The sequence below is a fragment of the Platichthys flesus genome, chromosome 12 (genome assembly GCF_949316205.1).
Source record: "Platichthys flesus chromosome 12, fPlaFle2.1, whole genome shotgun sequence".
Lineage (NCBI taxonomy): Eukaryota > Metazoa > Chordata > Actinopteri > Pleuronectiformes > Pleuronectidae > Platichthys > Platichthys flesus.
In genome coordinates, this window is record NC_084956.1 from 6,917,172 (window position 1) to 6,937,114 (window position 19,943).

The 19,943-nt window shown below is 42.6% G+C and overlaps 1 protein-coding gene across 4 annotated transcripts in view; it reads right to left on the reverse strand.

Moving 5' to 3' along the window:
• The window catches only part of rgs7a (regulator of G protein signaling 7a), a 43,475-nt gene that overhangs the window by 15,366 nt on the left and 8,166 nt on the right, over positions 1-19,943 (reverse strand). For 3 of the 4 annotated variants that reach the window (XM_062401332.1, XM_062401331.1, XM_062401330.1), the window contains one exon: positions 2,423-2,519. In XM_062401332.1, the coding sequence (XP_062257316.1) occupies positions 2,423-2,519 (97 nt within the window). Of the gene's footprint in view, positions 1-2,422; positions 2,520-7,734; positions 7,850-19,943 lie in introns of those variants that run through there. The other variant, XM_062401334.1, reaches the window with a different exon arrangement.

Genomic DNA, 19,943 nt, shown 5'->3' on the forward strand with positions numbered 1-19,943 from the left:
ACTTTGGCACTTTGGCTAAATATATATTTTATGAGTTATTGTTACTGTCTGTCAGGCTGACAGGTGGAGGTGTGTCGAGGAGATGGAGCCTCAGCAGGCCCGGGGGAAAAGGTGTGAAATGGAGATATGAGGGAATTCATGCATTGAGACAGTGCGTCACTGTCTCTCTGTCCATCTGTGGTTTGTCTCTGCATTTCTCTCTCATTGTTCCCACTTCCTGTTCAGTGCCCCCATAGCCAGATGAGATTTTTCATGGATTAACATCAATAATACAACCGCATTTTCACACTATCAAAGATGACCCACTTTCTAAGATAGAGCTTAAATGAGATGTGTAATGCAATCCTGTAACAAGGCTGTTCTCAGAATTGATTAATATCATTACCATAGATTGGTGTGTGCGTTTGTGTGTGTGTGTGTGTGTGTGTGTGTGTGTGTGTGTGTGTGTGTGTGTGTGTGTGTGTGTCTGTGTGTCTTATAATGTAACAATAATAAAAACAAAGTGATAAACAATAAAATCAAATCCTAATGATCCTAGTGATGGCACATATTGGATAATTGCTGCAGAAAAGGGCAGCATATACAACTGCAAAGGAATACTTCAAATAGATGCATGAATAAAAGTATGAAATGAATGAAACGTACTTATAACATTTAGAGGTTGTTACAGTAGCAACATCTTTTGGGATGAAAGAATGGAAAAACAAATAGTCGTAAAAACGGTATAAATGGAAATAAAATGATGATGTCAGAGTTGCTTCTTAGCTACGTTTGTGTTTCTCACTTAATACTCTAAACAAAAAATCACAAAAGACACAAACCACACAACTGTATGACTGGCGCTATTAACAATAAATGTTAGTTAGATATGCATGCTAATTTGGTTTTAATGACTCTCAGAAAGCTCAGGGAAAACAACGGAAAATGGAAATTGTAGAAATCAATGTATTTTGTCAAAATTGTGGGTCTAACTGGTGCAGAGAAGAAAGTAGTCGCAGAAACCTGCATTGGTCACAGTGTTGTTTACGGTTTGGCCAAGTGGCAGTGCTCACAGAGGGGAAGCTGCCTGTGTCCTTGTTACAGCCTGAGAGACTGCAGGGGAGCTGTGAGGTTTGGGGGGAGGTTGAGTCCAACTATCACATTCCTGAAAAAACTATTACACCTAAAAAAACAATGCACAGTTTGACTTAATTTGTCTGACAATGAAATGCACTGTGATGGTCGTGTTTGCAAAGTATTTTTTAGACACGTAGATGAGATATTAGTATTGTCCAGTAGAATGTAAATGTATGTACTGAACAGTATGTGCAAAGCAGGGCTACATATAAACGCCATCTGTTGCATTCTGGGATGTTCGTGACCGTGGTCATGTTTCCTGTACTGATTCGAAAATATCTGACCAAAAAAAGCCAGGAAAGGATCTGAGCTGATTTGTTTTGTTAAAGACAAACTCACACTGGGTAGCAGACTTGGGATCAGAGACGACCTGTGCATCAGCTGCTCTTTAGATGCCCAAAGCAGTCGTCATTGTTCCACCAACGTCACCACAGCTAAATTTAGCCATTTAAATCTATATGTGTGTTGGTGCCACTCACTGCCACTCTTCTTTTTTAACGTCCTAACAAAACATGTCAAAAGATCCAGGACATGTCCCTGGTTGTGACAGGCTACACACTTTCCTTTATCAGCAGTGATAGCAACCAGTGGTGGTTCTGGTCATTGTTGGTGTCCTGAGACAAATGCATCCTGAGAGAAGTGCACGTTTGTGCACAGTTGACAGGAACAAGACGTTATATGAAAAATCTAAGAATTACATTAAGGATTCGGATTACTCATTTATAAGTAGACTTGTATAAATGTTTAATGTCTTATCAGGACTTTGATGCTCTATTGATCTGTAGCCGTGGAATACACTATGCTTTGTTAAGAGCTCTAACTTTTTTTAGCTGACATAGGCTTTTTAAATGATGCTGTGGTACGTTAAGTATAATACAGTAAGTGCATATAGAGCACTTACAGGGCATTGTTTATTTTTATATTCCTATGCAGTAAAATATAACATCGATGGCTGAGCGCTGTCTAGCTTTTAAATGCAGTGTTTAACTGAGCTCATCTCTTATAGAGTATCACTCCAGCATGAATCTTATCTATTAGGTTGCACAGCTCGAAAAATCAAACATGATCCTCTTGACACCAGCACTGCCGAGATGAAATGCAAAATGGACAACTCTCCAAATACTTTCAATGTTTTGTTTGGCATGAAGAGTGTAGTTGGGTACTTAGTGTGTGGGAGAAGAGAAGAGAAGAGAAGAGAAGAGAAGAGAAGAGAAGAGAAGAGAAGAGAAGAGAAGAGAAGAGAAGAGAAGAGAAGAGAAGAAGAGAATAGAGGCAAGGTGAAGAGAATATTGGAGAAGAGACTTACCTGAAAAAACACTGGGGATCTTGGTAAGAAAACTTTTCACCGTTCGGATGGGGATGCCATTTTTCTCATCTTGCATGTGTGCAATTACCTCCTCCATCTGGACAGCAAAGGGAGAGATGAAAAGGGGGGAGAGAGGAAGAGAGAGGGTGAGCTCTTTCCATGAACTTGCCTTCGAAAGTGGTGGTAGTGTGCGAGCGGCTCAGAGAGACGTAAAACAATACAAACGGCCATGTCTCCAGGGGAAAGTGAGGCAAGTAAGTTGGTGACTAACAATGTCTGCTGTCAGATTTCAGCCTCTTTTTGACAAATCCTTGTGATTTGTGTCATTTATCACAGAAAGCTGCCAGTAGGCTGCGCTCATTGAGTTCTGCAGCGCACAAATTGAATTGTGGAAGCCTAGCAATGAGGTTTCTAGTTATTATCCATCACAATATATCTGTGTCCCGAAACAGCCACACGCACAACACTTTGCGGAGCGGAGAAGATAAATGTTTGTCACTCCAAAGTCAAAACACATTGAGGACACGAACGCTTCGTGTTCGGCTTTGACGGAGCTACAAATTTGAACCAAACGCTGCACGAAGCGATGACATGCACGGTCGATAAGACACAAACGGGCACACATGCAAACACACAAACATGCAAACACACAAACATTCGCGAGCGTCACTGGGACTCAAATGTACTGGGAGTTGTCTCAAGGGCCTGGCAGAGCAGCACAAGGCAGCAACGTTTCCAAGAACACACAGAAGGGAGCAAAGCGGAGAGCAGAGCATGGCCCTGATACAGAGCTGCAGCCAGATCAGATGCCAAGAGATCTCCGTCGACCCCTACCTCGGTGTAAAAATATACACATGGAAATATCTACGCAAACTTGAATTGCCCAGCAACACAGTGATATGTGAAACAGGCACACAAAATGTTGAGGTAATTCTGTCTGTGTATTTTACCAGAGAAATAACAGCCAATCGATTTAGAGCTTTTACGCAGAGATTAATCTGAAAGGAAGTGATCATGGGCATTAGCTGTCAGATTTAATTAATTAAAGTGAAATTGTTTCCCAGTGTCTTTACTCCATAATGAAAAGGTTGGTAAACAGACTCATTAAACCCATTAAAGCCACTATATTAGGAATTAGAACATTTCTGACTGCTTCCTTTCAATGGCAGTGTTATTATGATAGACAGTGATGCTTGCTTCTGTAATGGGGTCGCTTGACCTTATTAATCTCTTAATCAAGCAAATGTTTCCCTCAATAAACTCTTAATATCTATTCTTAACACCACAGTGAATATACACAATAAATGGGAAATTAGTTTTCTGGCTGAGTACACAGTTGTAAAATGTATTGAATTTGTTGCTCAGTTGAATTACCCCTGTCTATAAAAAGTAAATCCATAAGAATGAATTCACTGTAGGTGACAAATGATAGTAAGACTTATTTTTAACATGCTGACAGAAATAATAACATCAGTTTATTCAAATTCCAGAAGTCGCAGATAGTTCTATATAATCCATCACTATTCAAAATAAGACAAACCATTTTGCCACAAATGTACAGCTATATGATGACTTGTTTTTTCTACAAAATGTAGGCAACATGCAGGGACCCAAGACAGATCCCTGGGGGACCCCACATCACAGAGGTTGAAGGGAGAAGTTTCAGTACAAGATAATAAAGGAACCTCATCTGGAAAGAGACAAATGCCTACACGACTAAGGACATTTTCTTTGTATAGTTGTCAGTTGTGTTTAAAGTAGTTTTCTTTTCTCTACTTACTCCAAACATAAAACCAATCGTAACCTTGTGTAGGAAAGTCGTGACTGTGTCTGTGCACTGAACTGAAGTGATAGGTTGTTTTCACAGGTTTGACTTCATGGTTTACAACCACAATTCCGTTTCTTCTCCATGTTTGTGTAATACACACGCAAACATAAACACACATTATCAGTGGATCTCATCTTGGAAAGGCAACACAAAAATTCAAATGCAGCCAATTTCAGTTTGTAACAAATGGAGGGTGTGTGGGCGAAAAATAAAACTATGTGGCAAGGAGAAATGGTGGAGAAGGAACAGTTCTGATTATGGAAAAAGAAAATGCTGGGTTTGACATGTAAATCTGCGATTACTTGGGTTTGGCACTTTCACGAGCTGGTAAGAAACCTTTTAGCTAGTCAAACACCCCGGAGCTAACAATCCTCCCAGTTAGTGATCACAGCCCAATTGACAATGATGGAGCACAGGCAGCTTCTGTGAGAGCTACTGGAGGAGAGTTGAAAGGCCAAGAGAAAACAAATTGATATTAGAAATATATGCTTTGTAAATGTGAGAAGATTTAATGGGAGGCAGGTTGAAGGGTGCAGCTCAGACAGACTTAGCATATTTCATCACATCAGAATGGATGGAAGCTGTTGAACTTCAGGGGATGTTGACGTTTGACAGTTGAATATCAAACGTCTGAATCGTTCTTTGGTGTTCCTCAACAATTCGAGGGGAAAGTGAGACAGGAAGTCGGTGCTAAAATTAAAAACACAAATCCTCCCAGTATTAGAATCAATCTTCAGGCTGGTAAATAAAAAAGAGGCAAAGCAGAAATCTCCGGTGCTCGCGTGGCCTACTTTTATGTCCTGTGTGCATCACTCCTTTTGTTGTTTTTCAAACATATGTCTCTAAATGAATCCTAATTGTGTTGAGCTCATCCCAGTTGAATAAGTATGGCTTAAAACGGCAGCCTCCTCCCGGCATCTAAGTCTCTCTGTCGATCTCTGAGAGTCAACTGGCACCGTGAGACACAGAGCACACAAGGACAACGGCGGCAGTGATCAATACTTCACACGTTCGCTCCTATCTCTGCAAAACCCTCACCGCCTACACATGGTGAAATGCCACCAGCGTGAATATTCGGGATCTAAAGCTCTTGAAGTCAGGATGCTCTCTGGCCTCATGTTGAGAGGAAGAGAGGAAGAAAGGAGGAGAGGAGAGTCGGTTCCCACAAGAGTGAGGGAGAGCAAGACTCTCTCTCTCTCTCTCTCTCTCTCACTCTCTCTATCTCTCTCTCTATCCTCCTCCTTCCTTCTCCCTCTCTTCTTCTCTGTCCCCCACCCATCCACCCACCCAGAGCCGTCTGACTGCATCAGCCCCTTAACAGATAAGAGTGAGTGTTTTGGCTGCACAGTGTGAATCATTGAATAATGATGGCACAGGACTCAGTGCATATGAAGTGACTAACAGAGGCTCCGGATATCAGCGCGCACTGGGCTTCGGCGCATGGCTCCGAGCACTTCAAAGGCAATCACCGAGGGCACTCAGGCTGCAATCACCATGTTCTGAAGCAACGTTCAGAGGAAAGTAACATTTTAAACCGGGTTTGTAAATCGATCCTGGCCTCTTAGATTTCTTTTTAGGCGTTGTTAAGTGCACCATAAGTCCACTTATTGGACAGGCTTTTTCGAGGAAAAAGGAGCCGATAAAAGGGCAGATTATTTGAAAGCTTCTATCCGGAGCACACCAGGAAGGTGGGAGGTTTTTAAAAGGGAACAACACCATTTTTTTCAATATCCTAAGACAACCCAAGGAAGGATGATTAAAAAAAAGGGAGGCTGGAAAACAGTTTCGCTGCCTTGGTAGCAACAGTGGAAGGTGGAAAGGTGGAATTGATTCACTCGAGCGCCTTGTGCGACACACAAAAGTGAATAGTTGTTCAGATAAGATTCATCCCAACTGTGAATAAAATAAATAAACACCATGATTCGACCTGTGAGCTTTTATTCAGTTGGAGTTCAGTGGTGTTACGATAGAGACCTTGGAGGGCTCACTGATGCAGGTGAAGAAATGTGGCTCATTATTGCCATTGAACAACCTTCGACACCTGAAGTGAGCTGCAGGCAGGGGGCGTTCAGTCGGTTGTTGATTGTGCTGCACAATCTACAGGCTGTAGTTTCTATTGTTGACCTAGATTTCTAAGGTAGAACTAATTTCTCAGAATGCAATGAACTCCAAAGCTTGCACCTGCACTTTTACACTTCTCGACTGTGCAACATTCCCTGTGCCATAATCATCTGTCTGAGCAAGATAAATGCAAAACATTCACTATACATAATCTCTCACATAATATATTTCTTTACACTGTATATTTTGGTGAAATTCCATTCATGTTCTTTTATTATTCGATATATTTCTTGTATATTTCTACTTATTACTGCTTTTATATTGCAAATGACTAATAAAGGATCAAATAAAGACGCGCTTTAATAAAGACAAATGTTGCCATGATGCCCACTGACAAAACTTGGAGGCCTGCACACTCTTTGAAATGTGGCTTGTCTTCCTGTTGGAAATTCATACCGAGTTAATTCCAGTTTCTGTTTGTCTGTGTTGACAGACTAACTGAGCTGCTGGGGAAATTAAAAGCTTCCCTGTTCTCCATCTTCTCCTCCTCTCCCTCTCGCCTCTCAGTATTACCTCGACAGTGTTATCTGTGGACGAGTGTGTCTACATGGGGAGAACAGATATTCCTACCAGCTCGACATCGTACATTACAGAGGGGAAAGCAAACATCCACACACGCAGAGAAACAGCATAGATAGTCCCATCATTACAGGATGCACAGAAAACACAGCAACTATCAGTCACAGTGCAAACAGAGCTCGTGGCAGGATGAACACACACACACACACACACACACACACACACACACAGTCTGAAAGCTTATGAACCGCGAAGGTAGGGATGATTATATTTTATAATGTGCATCATCAAAATAGGTGAGCAGCCCAGCTCGTGTCTGGCTTCCTGAGGGGGAGTAGGGGAGATTCTGAACAGACCCTGTGGCTGCACATGGCAGCTCCACCAGATAAGAACCGTCTTTGCAGTCGGTTGATCTCGATTCCCTTCTGAGCCGCAGACCTGGGATCTGTGAAAGGAAGCAGAACCTGCGGTGGAGGCTGAGCGATACAAATTCCACACTTAATTTTTGCCCTCAAAAACCAGCCGTGGTTTTTACATAAAAAATAAAAGCATGCATATCTGAACTGGGGTCAGTAATTTTGAATAGGATCAATACTGTGATAATAAAAGCACTCAGAGGTTCTGCAGCTGCACTAACGCGCGAAGGAAACGCTAAGTCGCCACAAAATGAATCACACATGTCTTCCAGACAGCCCGCTGCTTTGGCATAAGAAGCAAGTCCAAAAACACCATGTTCTTCATGCCGTGCTTTTGGAGGATAAGAGTGGGACACAATGTAGGCAACACAAACTATGTCTCAAAGAATTGCCCCCCCCCCCCCCGGAACAGCTTTTGATCGTGTTACCTCTCGATGTTATTTGATCTTTGATCGACAAGGTCCCACGCCTCCCTCTCTACAAAGGTGACATATTCAAATGTCTCCGCTCCTCTTCGGCGGTGACCTAGATTTAGGTGAGGAGGAGAAATCGCAGCGCTTGATGAACTCGAACTGCCGTAATTAGATTATCCGTTCTTATATAAGCTGTAAATCTCTGAAGACAGACGAGTGCTTATGAGCGGGGGAAAGACTTTCTCTTCTTCTCTGCCCATCACGAGACGTTAAACACGCACACAAACAAGCAGATGATAATGAATGGACACGTTTCCTAGACCCCACTGAGGAACGTAGAGGTCAACTGCTCATTTACTACCAAACACGGGAGAGATAACCTGACCAGAGGCATTCATACCATAACAGCCCTTTGTTAAACAAGAGCACTTTACATGGGCAATGTATCGAGCTCTCATATACAAACACATCCATCATATACGTGACAGCAGCTATAGAAAAACATGTCTGGCATGGTGAATCAGCTTTTGAATAATTAAATGGCATATTTTTCCACATCAATTATTGAGTTAAATAATTCAAATATTAAAAGACAATGAAAGACTTATCATTGTATTACACAGCAGTAGATACAATGCATGACAGACAAACCAGCCATTATATTTCTGAAGTAGAACATGCAAGGGTTCAACTTAAAACACCTGAAAAGTCTGAACCAAGACTCGTGTCTTACATTGTTTACAGTTGATTTAGGTTTTCACATCTCAATTAAGAGAGGAGACCTTTGACCTTCTGTCTGACAAACATATGTCCTGTCGTCATCAGGTCATCATTCTGCCCCTGAGGGGAAATAAAGACACCTTGAACCTATGTAGGCTGCGTCTACCTGTACTTGACATTGATTGGTAACAGGCATGTGCATCTGATGTTGTTGTGTTTTAATGCTTTATTAAACTAGATAGAACTCCTTCGACTTCAACAGAGAAAATGATGGAACCAGTTGACGTTGTTGCCGCTGTCTTATGAGTGCTGTTTGTTTCCTTATGATTTAGGCCTGTTTTTGTTTATTTAGTTTATTCCTCCAGTTGTTATCTGTCTGGGCTCCTATAGGTCAACCTTGGGTCCTATATGAACATATTACAACACAAACATGTGTTGAAGAAAAATGATCTTTTGACTCAATGCTTTGTGCAGTCACCCTCGGTGAGAGAGGCCCAAATATAAGATCAGGACGTTTACTAAGTGCTAGAGTATTGAAATAATTTACAAAAGATTTAGACAAAAACTGTGTGGAGGCAGAATACATTTCCAGGATAAATTCTTTTGATATTTTTATTTCTAAGTATCAATCATCAATTTAATTATAAGCTGCAGATAGTGCACTAGAAATCCAACCCCAGGTCATAACAACACTCAACTGCAACCAACCAATTATATTGCCGGGCACTCACATTTGTGTCAGAATAAACACTTTGTGTCAAATAATAAATAAATAAAACACTGTATTTACTGCAGCTCTGTGCACAAGTGCTGCACCAGATTAAACAGTAAACCCATTCGCTCTGCTAACTGGCTCCTGTTCTGTTGACACTGAAACAAAAACACTGGAATACACCCAAAGTTATTCAGACGTTCCAGGCTGCACCTGTAAAGCACTGCACCACTCGGGGCACTGGAAACGATAATTAGCCTGCAGATAGGTGAGGGAAGTTACCGAGCTCACGCTGACAAGGTTGTTGAATAGATGCCATGAATCTTAAGTCTCTCCGAGGTTACCGCTTGCGAGTTACCACAGCAACACGGCCCGCGACCACTATCACAAGGACATCTTTGGCAGCCTGCCATCGCTCATTCATAAGAGAGAAAGAAAAGAAGGTGGCTGTGGGGGTGGTGCCCGAGGGGGAGGGGTCAGAGACAGGGCGGAGGGACAGAGGGAGATATTGTCTATAGGGGATCAGAAGATGGGATTTGGTTTTCTCTTCTTTTTTCCTTTTGTTGCCGTCACGTAAAATAACCTCATCAATCATTTGTTCATCTATAAGCTGCATTTTACACTGTGCGTGTGTGTGTGTGTGGGTGTGTGTGTGTGTGGTGCATCGGAGTAATATTATTATTGTTATGATTCCACAGTATTATCTTGTACTGCAGCAGAGTTAGTTATCACCAACAAAGTGACGGGAGACGAAAAAAACAGCAGCTCTTCCCTTCGCCCCAGCAACAGATGCTCATGCTCTGTTTGCTCTGCTCACATTAACATCGTACAGGCAACCGTCCTGATTCCTAATCCATCCTATGTAAAATTGATTTTTTCTTCCCTCAAGTACTCACGCCCTGCTTATTTTTGCATTTTCCTTCCCTTATTTTTTCTCCTTTCCACGTTCGATTCCCCTGACTTGTGGAGACGCTGACTCCTCCCAGGCGGATCGGACAGCAGCCTGTTTCAGAGCGGGCCGGGTCAGAGAGCACGAGCAGCAGATGTCCAGGTGACAACACTGCCTGCAGAGAAGGCAATTACTCCCGTCCCAAACACAATGTTTATTTCTCCTTGCTGCAGGCAAGACTCTGCAAACCAGCGAATAGCCGTTTAACAGCATCTGCAGTTCGGTGCTCGATAAGGCATTTCGCTTTCGGTTGTATTCATCGCCACAGTCACCGTGCACACAATCGAGCTCCATTGAGCCATCAGTCAGACGAGAGCATCTGTTTCTTGGAATGTCACTTCACAGTTTCACACTCCAGGATGCTCTCTCACTGGGCACATTTGTTCACCCTGTCATCTTTGTTCTTCATTATATGTCATTTGGAGAAACATTGCATTTTGCATAAAAGAACCTGAGGAGGTAACATTCCTCTCTGCCATTTGCAGCTCTCGTCTTTATCTTTGCAGCAAACTATGAATTTTTTAGAGGGAAATTATTCCTCTTCGGTGCCTCCTCTCTCTCTCACTTCACACCTAACACCATTAATGTGTTTCATAATGTACCAGTTGGTGGTGTGTTGCTGGATCCATAATTTCCATAATGGAGGACTGTGATAGGAAAAGCAAGACGCCACTGGAAAACACAGAAGGTCAGATGGTCGTCTTACTGCGGACGTCGGTTTATCTGGACGATTACGAATGTCGTCGACCCCGACGCCTCCTCGGCTCTGAGACGATCCTCGAGGTGGCAGTCAGAGCCTCGTAATGACTTGATCTCATTTTGATGAGAGTGAGACTGAGGTTCGCAGGAAACAAGTAGATTTGTGATTCCTGGTGTGATGTCACTGACTTCAAGGAGAGACGTATTACGGTATTTCAGTTCTTTCCTTTGTTCTTGTGTAAGTAAAAGTTCTGCAAAGTTTAAAAGCCCAACGTTTACGGTAACGGGAGCTCTTCCTCACCAGAGAAAACAAGGAAGCTCTAGAAACACCTTGTTCGAAGGTAAAGCGAGTCCAGAAGCTTACATTTCCTACATGTGCTGGAAGTGACCAATCACAACAGAGTGGTCCCAGCTGGCCAATCAGAGCAGACTGGGCTTTATTGGGAGGAGAAGGGGGGCTTAAAGAGACAGCAGCTAAAACAAAGTGTTTCAGTCAGAAGCTGAAAAGAGGAGCTGCAGCAATGACCCTAATCACACTGTCAGTAATCATACTGTCAGTAATCACACTGTCAGTAATCATACCGTCCTTTGCTGAATGTGTTTTCTGAACATTAGAGCGAGTAAACCTCTCAAGTCGTAAAACAAATGGAACCTGAAAATGAGCAGAATATGCAGCATCCTTTTTCTAAAATAATAATAATTTAATACTTCAGTGATTTGAAATAAATTAAATACACTTGAAATTTAAAACTGATTACTGGATTGTTTGGATCTGTAGCCCTGTGGAGATTTCTTGCAAACAAACAAAATGCTAGTTAACGTACAGTGTGGTCGATTAAACTCATTGTTTGTATTCTCAATGTTTAACGATTGTAATTCTAAGGGCTAAGATATCTTCAATTCCAGCATTTTTTAATCTATGTTTATTTTTTCAAATTTCCTGCCTAATCTGACAGATGCTGCACATCCTGACATGTTGCCACCACCTGTAGATCAGCACTATACTGTAATATCACAGGCAGGAATATGTGTCATGTCATCCCTGAGCACATGCACAAGATAGACTAAACAGGAGCCCATTCATATGGTCTGGAACCTCAAATGTTGATCAATAAATAAATCCATTCATGTTTCTTTGGGCTGTCAAATAATGCACAATATGAAGAAAGTGTAAATAAAAAGAAACCATTTAAAGCTGCAGTTATTAAAGATTCATCCTCATCAGGCCCAGAGGGGAAAATAGGAAGTAATTTGAACTTCTCTTTCAATCTCACCTCTTTCATTTCTCATTTCTTTTATTTGTCTTCAGATGTTGTTGGACAACAGTTCATACCGACTAGTTCATTTTGAGCAAACTGACCTTTAGTCTCGGGCCCATAACTCATCTGTTCTGCTGTTTTCCTGCAGCAGCAACCCGCTGTCTTTTTTGTGAGATAATAAACAATTGATAAAGTACAGATGTGATAGAACTCATAATCTTTTAACGTCACATCTCTTGATGTTCTTCTGCCGGGAGATTTCAGTCGATTGCGTTAAAGTCCCTGAACCCTCAACAAATATATAAACGTCCTGCTGAAGGCAAAACAAGATGAGATACCGCAACTGCATAATGAACGACCGGCTTCTAATTTATTAAAAACTGCTGCAGTGAACAACTGGTGTTCTTCCCAGGCAGACAAAGACCGAATCCCGGCCCAGCAAGTGTGTCCACAGGAAAGATCGATGTTGATGTGGGACTGAAGCAGAGAGCTGTCAGTCATCTGTGGTTCAGCCGTCTTGATGTCTGTCCCAAAGCTAATCCGTGCAGACCACAATCAGCAAAGAGTAAATCTGCATGACGCTGGCCGATTAACAATCTTGTATTTGCTGGATTATTATATTTTCACTTTGCTATTATCTTATCATTCATCCGTCTCCTTTGCAGCTCCAATATCATTAAACATTTTATAAAAAAGACTACTTGGTTGGCGTTGCTTCTTCATCTCACGATAAAAACACATTGCTACTGAGTTCCTGTGCAGAAGCAGCCGTCGCAGTGTTGTCATCGGGTTTGATGGGCAGATGGTATTAACACTATTTTATTTAAATGCTTTCCAGATGGTTGCCACAGATACTTCCACTGGGTCCTCCTTCGCAGTGTTTCCCTGTCAACTTCTGCAGCTTTCAAGAACACGCGGCCTCTCTCCTCATCCCCATCTCCCCAGAGAATCGTCATCCCCGGTGCATGGCTGCAGAAGGATGCTCAATATTTCCCCTGACTCCTCAACATCACCCTCCCCCAGGGACGACCCTCTGCTATAGGCAGAAAGAGGCGAGCCTTGAATCATGGATGAGAGGTAAACAGCCGGCTATGCCTTCTCCCCGGAAAGAAACTAAATGAAGCACGGGCGTTTATCCCCGTTTGACACTGCTGCAGTTAATGCAGTTCTTGTTTTGAATTGCCGGTAGGTTTCTGTCATTTCATGTTTTTTGCAACCACAGAATTGTTTTCACAAAAGTATCACAAACGTTGTTGAATAACTGTGTATAGTCTTATTTTCAAATTCATTTTCAAGTTTAACATCTCAGTGATGACTTTTTCTAAAGTAAAATACAAACCCATCATTGTATTTGACTCTGACATGATGCGACCACCCTTTTATTTTAACAATAGTCCCTTAAGGATTTGATATTTGAATACATAACTGAATGGTACTGACACAAACAGGAAGTGCCGCTCTCTGCTTCATCTGTTTTTGTTTTTCACGACTAATACAAATGTTTGAACTCTGCTAGTGCAGCTGTGAATGTGTTTCTCTGATCGAAAAGAACTGGGCTTGTTTACTGTTGTTTGCCTGTTTAAAAACCAACTGCAGTTCAGATTTCTGTCTTTGGTTAATGCTGTGATAAAAGAACTTTAAATCTAATACTTTTACTATAAAAATGTAAAATAAAATACCACTGTCTACATGGGATTGGACAGGCTTTGCATGGAGAAAAACCGACAGCAATAATCCAACTCTGCAAAAGCACTATTGTGCATTATATCCAAATTTTAGCTCAGTTTTGGTTTGAGTAGAACTGCATTGTTTTGTTTCCTTCTCATTAATTTAATCAGTTTCTTTTTTAAGCCACAGCAGGCAGCTGTCTAAAAAAAAAAAGAAAATAAACTTATTTATTTTTTGCTACTTCTGCAACAAACAGCAGGTAGACAAGTCAGTGACTGAGCAGAGACACAGTGGAACATTCGACAGAGATTTATTTCAGGAGATTGTTGCATTGGACGACTCGTCTAAAAGCAGAGTGAATATCAGATTTATTTAGGTGGACGGAAAAACATAAACGTGAAGACTGTGTCAACAAGTTAGTATCGAAAAGCTGCTGCTGGTACTGCTGGTAGTGGTGGTTGTGGTGGGATAGTGTTCCGAGGGCAAGGTCTCTCTCTCAATTTCACACTCTCGCTCTCTCACTCTCATCTTCTTGGTGGGCGGGCAGTGGGCGGGATGACTAAGCCAAGGTTGGCCATGTGCTAGAACATAATCTACTGAAAGCCAATATCCCTCCTGCCCACCTACCGTGATGTCATCACTCAAACAGCATGCTATCATAAATTAGCAGAAAAAGGAGGAAGAAAGCTGCATCGCTTTCAGATGTACTTTGCAAAAGTTTTTGATTTGTGAAAGATTACTGAAAGGTGTCCACATGGATGCTCTATTGATCAATCGTGCACCGGTTACATCCGATCTATAATTCAATAAAGATTGGTTTTAAAATACCATACAGTGATTAAACAGGCGGATTTTCATTTAGGATCTATAAGAATCGTGCTCTGACTGTTGGTGGTTAAACAGTCCAGTCCGGCCATTGGAATCCTGCATCACCCCTTTAGCCAGTATTTAGTCTAAGGAGTCTTATCATTGGGCACCAGAGAGCATGTTTACTTACACCAAACAGCAGAACGGGGAGGAAGAGGAGATGGATGAGAGGAAAACAGAGAGGGAGGCTGAGTATGGAAACATGGATGCACTGGGACTAGAAAAGAAGGGAGGATGCTGTCTATTTTTAGGTCCAGATAACATGAGAGAGAAGGGGGCCTCTCTCCTCTCTTCCTCCTCTCTTCCTCCCCTCTCCCTCCCCTCGTTTCCCACATTCCTCCTTGGCACGTGCAACAGACACTCAGGACAGCTCGGTGTGACCTGAATACCAATAAGAGAGAAGCAGCTGGATACTGGCAGGCTGACATTCTTCTGCTTTCTCCTGTCTGCACAACAGAGACAAGACAAGGACTGGGTGTCTGACAGGACACACACACACACACATGCACACACACAAACGTGCACACCTCAGAGGACACATCAGTCAGGATAGATGATAAACCGATGAGGGGCCGAGTGTTTGACGTGAGAGACACTTGAACCCCCGGAGCAGTGAAGATGATGGACGATGGTTGAACCTTTCAAAGCGACCATCAGCAGGTAGAAACCGTTAATATGCTAATGCCTCACGCAGATGAGTGGAAAGCAACAGTACCACACTTGATGTGCTAAATATATTACAAACCAATCATTATGACCACTAAGGTGTATCTGAAGGTTCCCAGTCATCCAGGTCATGGTGTCTTCCAAAGTCGTCCACTAACAGGAATCAACAGCCTTTTCACAACTTGACTCAAAGGACCCAAAGGACCCACTAGCTGGTGGGGGGTCAACGACCTGCCTGTTGAAAGAGCCTACAAGGGTTTCTTTAACTGGTTAAAAAACTGTCTCATATTAATATTGCTGCCTCTTTATGACCTAAAACACTTAAAAGAGACGATCAGGGAGAAAATTGGCTTTTTATCTTTTATCTCTTTAACTATTCTATCTTTTCGCCAGGGGCGGATTACCCACAACATCAGAATGAGAATCAGGATACATCACCTCATCTCCCTGCATCCTGCAAACAGCTGTGTGTCATGCCTCACAGCTGTTTGCAGGATGCCTGCCTCAGTATAGAAGCTTTTCCTATTGAAGCCAAGAGAAGCTAATATCAACAAATCAAATCAGTCTGTTGCAGAGAATAGAGACCCTTCCCGCCATATCCTAATGCATTGTTAGATCCAAGCTTGCTGTCTTTTTTTCCACTGAGCTCAGGCTTAGATAACATGTTTTATTCTTTGTCCAGCACAGGCATCAAGAAGGAGATGTGGGCTGGGGTTGTATTGGGAGATGTGAAAAACTACTTATTATATCCAGACTGGATATAGCAACAGATTGAAATGAGTAAAAGTTTCTTGGCTTGCTGCAGTGATGTAGATGTGTACTTCGGGGTGGCTCAGTACACAGTGACATCACTATGAATGGGTGTGGTTACAGATGCCACAAAACATGTCTAGCCACAGAGAGTCAGTGGAACTCAGTCTGGTGATTTACTCTTTGACCTAAGTCATGAACAAAACAATGTCATCACAAAGTTATGTAATAACTCTACTGGATAAGTAATTAGTGCTTCAACTAAACAAGTGTTTTCATCATCAGTTATTTGTGATTTCTTGATTAATTGATGATCTTATTTTTCTAAAGAACCTGAGGACTGTGAAAATGCCCTTTATAATTTCCAGCCTCCTTTTATCAAGTCTCCTGTTGGTCCGACAAATGGTCTAAAACCAACAGAAATGAAATTCACATTAATGTTAAGATGAGGAAAATCTGCAAATGGTGACATTTACCAAGCTGGTCTCATCATGTTTGGCATTTTGATTTCAAGCCTGACTTGGAACTTGGAAAAAAAAGGTTAGGAGTAAAAAAGCACACTATGTTTTATCTTTATATCTTCCCCATTAACATATCAAGTAGCAATACAGTGAAAGTGAAAAAGGCGGTGGACTAGTGGCAGAAACTTGGACTATGGGCAGAAAAGGTCTCTGGTTCGACTTCACGGAGAAACAACAGAAAGACAACCTGGATTGATATGTCCAAAAATCCAAGAGGATTCTCTCTACCCTGTCTGGTGCCCCTGAGCAAGGCACCTTACTCCCCCAACATCTGCTCCCTGGGCGCCGTACATGGTCGCTCACTGCTCTGTGTGTCATGCACCAGATGTGTTAAAGGCAGAGGTTAAATTTCCCTACCTGCATGTCTGTGCCTGTGTTTGGGACTAATAAATGTATCTTAAAAATAAAAAAAAATATGAAAGAAGGTTAATATCTTAGGTCTGGTGATCCAAGAGTTTTTCATCGTTATATTTGTGTAGATGGAAAATAAATGCTTAGGTGACAGAAGCGTAAACTCAGCCACTGCCCTCACCAGACGGAGCGGCGCCCTTAAAAGCGTGTAAATGTTTGCTCACTCATACACAGTGACACGCACAGGAACACAGAACGCCCACATGTACACACATTCTGCCGCTCAGCTGCGCCTGTGTTGGACACATTCTTGAAGTGTTTGAGATAATAGCACTTGACAGGCTGCTGGTGTGGTTGTCATGGGGATCCCGATAAAACCGCCACCAGCCAACGCAGCACAGACATGATGGAGGGCAGGAGAAAGCACAACCATTCTGCACGTGATCGTCTAAAGGCAGGGGTGTCGCCTCTAAATTAACAAATCAAACGCTATTGCCAGGAGTCAGGAGTCTGGGACACGAGACTAAAATGGCCCTCAAGGTGAGGAATTGAAATAAAAGCAGTGAGACAAGGACTTTCTTGAAGATATTGGCCACATTATTCCTGAAAAGAGCACTTTGTGAGAGGTCCACTTCAAACATGAGAAGGAGACATGCTGGCAGCCTTGTTCACCTCTCAATGCTTCTCTTAACATACAAGCAGGTGGAAGGTACCAAGCAGAGTGGAGGCAGATGGGAATGTCTTTAGTTTTTGCAGCTATTTTGTCTTAAACTGAAGTATTAGAGAAGGTTAAATGTTTGAACTGATGACTATAAAATAAAATCAGTGGGATCACACGTCTTCCTCTGTAGATCGAGAACGTCTCTTTCACGGCAATCCCTCCAAACTGGAGTGAGGGATATTTTAGTCAAGATAAAAGTAGTATAGCCGCCAACGTGCCTAAAAACAGCTCTTAACCTTACAACGTGCACTCAAATGAAATGGAGAATTAATATGCGTTTCCATTGCCAACACACCAGAATAGCAGGGATTCATCATCTTGTTTACATTTCCAGCCCGGACAAGAAAGACAGAACTCCATTTCATCTAATGAGGCCAATTTTTCTCCACACAGATCCTAATTTACATCCATCAAATGCAAAAATATATGGAAAATAACATTGGCTGCTTAGCGTTGGCTTCCAGGTTGCATAAGATACTTAAACCCCACATTTTTTATCTTTTATTTACGTCCCGGCATTTATGGATCTCATCTATATTTATATATGTAGAATGCAGCTACGTGTAGAGTTTAAAGTGGGCTTGACTTGAAGAACATTATTTGGGAACTCTGCTGAAGCTTTTATTGTTTGATGTAGGTGCACTTATGTATACAGCCGGGCTATTTAACCTTCGTGCATTTTGTTTACGGCTTGAAATCTTTATGTTTGCAACCCTCAGCAGTGGAAGGAACAAGACGAGAAGAGGAGGCAGCAGCCGGTTCAGTCAAGATGGCGCCCGAGGTTTATACACCGGGCTGTACTGTGGATGGCTGAGCTTGCTAAGCCGAACTAATGGTGTGAAGCTGTGAGCCTCAGTGGGCTGCAGGTGGAAGCAGCTCAAAACACTGCAAGCTGAGTGTGTGTGTGTGTGTGATTGTGTGTGTGTGTGTGTGTGTGTGTGTGTGTGTTTGTGTGTCAGCCTCAGAGACAAGTTGAGAGGTCACAGGTTTTATTTTTGGCAAAGGTGTGTCTGTCTGTTTGGCAGGTGAAGACGTGCATGGGCTGGACTTTTATTATTTCATCAGAGCTGGATTGGTGCAACGGCACTAAGTCGCGGCAGCTAATCACTGAGACGTGATTGCTTCTGTGAGAGCGGCTCCTCGTTCTGAGGAGAGAGGCGCTGAGCTGCGGTGGGACCGTCAGGGTCGGCACTCTCGCTTTCGGTTACAGTCATTTTGGATGGTAAAAAAATGCCAAATCCAATGGTTGCTTGTTTGGAGAGGGAGAGTGTTCCCAATAAAGCAATGAGTCACAAGTGAATCATTTCATACAGGAGGAGAGATGACTGTGCTCCGGCGGGGTCTAAATCCATTCCTCGCCTGTGATGATAAAAGCTGACTGGAGTGGCATGGGCTCTGACTAGTGCGCTAATGACTTCAAAGAGAGGCGAGCGATGTGAGAGGAGGGGTACGGCGAGATAGAGGTGGAGGGATGCTTCACAGGTAGGGACCAAAACACAGGGGAGGAGGAGGAGGAGGAGGAGGAGGAGGAGGGCGGCTGGGGCTGGAGGTGGGGGGGGGGGGGGGGGGTTGGAGGGCGTAGAAAGAGAGTGCACTTGTGTCAGGGAGCGTGCAGGTGAGACAAAGGGAGAAAAGTTAGTGTGATAGTGCGACTATATGAGAAAACATCAAAGACCCGAAACTGAACAAAAGAGGCCGCGGGCGTGGGAGGGGAGAGTGAGGGGATAAAAGAGATAGAAATGAAAAGAGGGCAAAGTGCGAACAACCGGAGCATGAGACACACAGAGAGGCTTGGGACACAGAGAAGTATTTCCACAGGTCTAGACACAGGGAGACAGACAGAGGTGCAGAGGGAGAGACATAGCAGGGAAGGGATTGTTTTGCAGAGACACAATACTCGTCCTGCCTCGAGCTGCCAGAACACATGGCGGAGAGGGGAGGTAATGCATGAGATCCTCCGCAGAGAGAAGATAACTCTAAGATTTCTTATTTCTGTTTACTTTTGAAGGCGCTTGACGTTCAAATATGATTTTAGCTCTGGCCACGATTTTGAGGGCTGCCATGAAATATGCAGCGGTTGTTTGGAGAAAAGCGTCCGTCCAATTATTTTAGTTTTCTTTGGCAGAACGCTTCAGTGGATTTAATTATTGATTCGAGAAGCACTGACATATTTTTTTTTTCCATTCAGGAGATATTAGGTTGGTTGCGTTTTTTCTCATAATGGATAATTTATTGAAACTGATGATTCACAATCCAAATAGTGTCTGCACTGCAAACATTAAACCAGCACATGTTGACATTACAGTTTTTTACAGTGTTGTAAATATCTCATTTATCTGAT